General features: G+C 54.9%; 1 protein-coding gene across 1 annotated transcript; it reads right to left on the reverse strand.

Moving 5' to 3' along the window:
• Window positions 1–498: 498 nt before the first annotated feature.
• On the reverse strand, window positions 499–3,415 carry SLITRK3 (SLIT and NTRK like family member 3). Its single transcript, XM_025198046.1, is given in 3 exon segments — window positions 499–915; window positions 1,524–1,559; window positions 1,562–3,415. Coding segments are annotated over 3 exon segments (2,307 nt in total).
• Window positions 3,416–4,002: the final 587 nt, after the last annotated feature.

Raw genomic sequence — 4,002 nt, forward strand, 5'->3', positions numbered from 1 at the left:
GAGAGAGAAAGAGAGACAAGAGTGAGAACATTTGAACAAGACCCTCTTCCTCCCTTCCGTCTTGCAATTTCCAGGCACGCAGCAAACTGCACTGGTTGGTTGGTTGGTTGGTTGGTTGGTTGGTTGGTTGGTTTGCTTGTTGGTGGGGGCTTTTTTTGTTGGTTTTTAATTTTTTTTTAAATAAATGTACAGACTCTGTGCCATGGTGGGCAAGGAGAAAGAAAGCCAAAAAAAAAAAAAAAAGCCCCTTTCCCTCCCTCCACCCCTCCAAGGAAAACAAACCAAAACAAAACAAAACAAAAAGGAAAGTAAGTTTTCTGCCACGGGAGGAAAAAAAGAAAAAAAAAATGAGAGAGAGAGAGAGACACAGAGAATTTACTTAATTAGGATCGATACAAAGATCCCCCATCATAATAATTATAATAATTAAGAATAATAATATACCTTAGACATGGCACAGTCAAAGTCTCAGTTTCAGTATAAAAAAATAATGATTGATTAACATCTGCTGGCAAAAGTCTGCGAAGGCACTTCATCGATTAATGATCTGAGATGGCCCTTCCTCCGAACACAGCCTCTGGTGGGGGAGAGCACACAGCTGTATCCTCTAGTATCATCATGCGGTTGGGCTGGGGGCCAGGGGTGGGGGTCGGGGATGGGATGGAGTTTGGCCCTTAACTCGAGGTATTCGCTTTTGGGGGTTTGGTGGTCAGGGAAGCCCTTTCCAGCCGAGAAGAGAAGGGTTTCCTTGAGCCTGGCGTCCTGCTGCAGGTCCGGGTATTGCATGCCAGGGGGGTGCACGTGCAGCTCCTTTAGCTTGGGCACCGTGCCGTAGAGGCAGTCCACGAAGCCCACGGCGCAGGGCGGCGGCGGCGGGGGCGCGTCCCCGGAGAAGGCGCCCCCCGTGGGGCACGTCTACGACTACATCCCGCACCCCGTCACCCAGATGTGCAACAACCCCATCTACAAGCCGCGCGAGGAGGAGGAGGCGGCGGGGGAGCCGGGCGGCGGCGGGGGCGCGTCCCCGGAGAAGGCGCCCCCCGTGGGGCACGTCTACGACTACATCCCGCACCCCGTCACCCAGATGTGCAACAACCCCATCTACAAGCCGCGCGAGGAGGAGGAGGCGGCGGGGGAGCCGGGCGGCGGCGGGGGCGCGTCCCCGGAGAAGGCGCCCCCCGTGGGGCACGTCTACGACTACATCCCGCACCCCGTCACCCAGATGTGCAACAACCCCATCTACAAGCCGCGCGAGGAGGAGGAGGCGGCGGGGGAGCCGGGCGGCGGCGGGGGCGCGTCCCCGGAGAAGGCGCCCCCCGTGGGGCACGTCTACGACTACATCCCGCACCCCGTCACCCAGATGTGCAACAACCCCATCTACAAGCCGCGCGAGGAGGAGGAGGCGGCGGGGGAGCCGGGCGGCGGCGGGGGCGCGTCCCCGGAGAAGGCGCCCCCCGTGGGGCACGTCTACGACTACATCCCGCACCCCGTCACCCAGATGTGCAACAACCCCATCTACAAGCCGCGCGAGGAGGAGGAGGCGGCGGGGGAGCCGGGCGGCGGCGGGGGCCAGCATGTCGGGGCACAGCGCGTCCAGCTCCACGGAGCGCAGGTCGCGGTGCGTGAGGTTGTCCGGGCTGGCGCACAGCACGTCGCCCACCACGATCACGGAGCTGATGGTCTCGATCCACTGCTTGAGCGGCACCAGGTCGCACGTGCAGTCCCAGGGGTTGAGCTTGAGGTCGATCTGCACGATGGCGTTGAGGTGCTCCAGCACCCCGGCCACCGGCAGGTAGAGGAAGTGGTTGTTGCGCAGGTTGAGCCTGGCCAGCGAGGTGCCCGCGAAGGCGTCGGTGGGCAGCGTGCGCAGCAGGTTGTCGTTGAGGAAGAGCAGCTTGAGGTTGGGCATGAGGCTGAAGGCGGCGGGCTGGATCTCGCGGATCAGGTTGTACTCGAAGTACAGGTAGTGCAAGCTCTGCAGGCCCCGGAACATGCCCGGCGTCAGCCTCTCGATGTCGTTGCCGTTCAGGTAGAGGCTCTTCAGGTTGGGCAGGTTGATGAAGGCCCCGTCCTGCACGTAGGAGATCCGGTTGTTCCCCAGGTGCAAGAGATCCAAGGAGGAGAAATTCCAGAAATCCGAGCGGTAGATCTTCTGGATCAGGTTGCCGCTCAGGTACAGCTTCTTGGCGTTCAGGGGCCTGGGCAGCAGCTCGGAGATGTTGTGAAACCCTCGCTCCTTGCAGTTGACCGTCAGGCCCAAGTCGGTGATGTGCAAATTGCAGGAGCACCCGGTGGGGCATATGATGGGGATGGGAGGCCTCGTCTGGTAGGCGGCGATGGGAGGCTGGTTGGGCCCGGGGAACAGGCCTCGGGACGTTGGGGGAGGTTTGGGCGGCCGCGGTTGCTTGGTGGGCTTGGGCTGCTTATTGGAGGTTTTGTATTCAACAGAGGAAGCAGTGAAATGGAAGGAGGACAGCATGGAGGAAGGCTTGGTAGGCCACGCGTTCTCCTTGCTGGATGACAACTGAGGAATCCCCAGGCTGGCCTCCACCTCCGAGTCAGATAGCATGGGGCAGAGTTTGCTCCTTTTGATTTCCCTCAGGTCCTTGCCATGGAAGTGGAAGGGGGTCTCGCAGGTGATGTCTCCCACCAGGGCGGTGTAGGGGATGCGCTCGAGCCAGCTCTTCAGCTGCACTATCTCACAAGTACAGTTCCAAGGGTTCTCCTCCAGCTGGATCTCCATGAGGCTCCTGCCAATATGGTCCAACATCCCTCGGTAGGAAAGGACTTTTAACCTGTTTCCCCGCAAGTCCAAGTGGGTTAAGGACACAGACTTGAACAGGTTGGTAGGAAGCATGGGTATAAGGTTGTCGTTTAAGATCAGGACCCTCAGTTTGCTCAGATTTCGAAATGCCCCACTTTCAATCCGTTTAATGACATTGTAATCTGCCTGCAGATATTCCAGACTTTCCAAACCCAGGAAAGTGTCATTTCTGAAAATGTCTAATTTGTTCTCGTGGAGGTACAACCTCTTCAGGACTCGGAGCCCATTGAAAGCTCCTGTCTGAATGTCCTGCAGTGCATTGTTCCCAAGGTTAATAGACACAGCATTGTTCAAGTGAAGAAAACTGTTGGTGTACAATTTCCTCATGGAATTCCTCTGCAGATAAAGTTTAAAAGGTCTTGACCACGATTCCGTTATCTGACTAATATTTATAAATCCTTTATTGTCGCAATGTATATGGAAAAGGCTCTCTCTCACTTCACAGTAACATGGATCAAAGCAGGGCTCGTCGATCTCCTCCGAGTCCTCTATCAAGGGAATTGGTGTAGTCCATGCTAGAGCAATTGTGCTTAGAAGAATTATCCACAACATCCTTCCCCTATGGAGAGTCTCTGCCGTGGAAGGTTTCATCGTGTGTGGCTGATTACAAAACTGGAACAGAAATAAAAATGCAGATTTTCAGTATTTAGTCACGCTACTCCTTTTAATAAGCCCAGCTAGACTTTTATTAGGCTCCTGGAAAGTTGCTGGGGAGAGGTTCAAAACAAACTCCAGCATGTTTGATGTTCAAGGCTTGTCCTGATTTTAGGCTTCAGAGATATTGAAATGTTTAATCATGAGATGCCATTCCCCCCCACCCCCTTCCACATGCCACTGGGTAAATGGCACATCTGATGAAAACAGCATACAGGTACCATATAGCAAACGGACCTATGGGCTGACTGTGTCACATATTTTTTTCGACATATGACCAGTATTGGAAACCACATCTTTAATACTTGTTTGCAGTCTCACCTTTGCACCCCTCACAACCTGCATCGACTATAGGAGAAAACACTGGCGGGCATATTTCACTAGCATCCCTCTGTAACCATCCATCACACGCACACATGCACACAAACTCCCAAAGTTATTAAATGGCAATGGTCAAATATCCGAGGCATCCACTCCGTGTGCTCTGTGTGGAAGTTCGTGGGAATGTGCAAGCTTTGCTGATG

This window comes from Alligator sinensis, unplaced genomic scaffold (assembly GCF_000455745.1).
Source record: "Alligator sinensis unplaced genomic scaffold, ASM45574v1 scaffold787_1, whole genome shotgun sequence".
Taxonomy (NCBI): domain Eukaryota; kingdom Metazoa; phylum Chordata; order Crocodylia; family Alligatoridae; genus Alligator; species Alligator sinensis.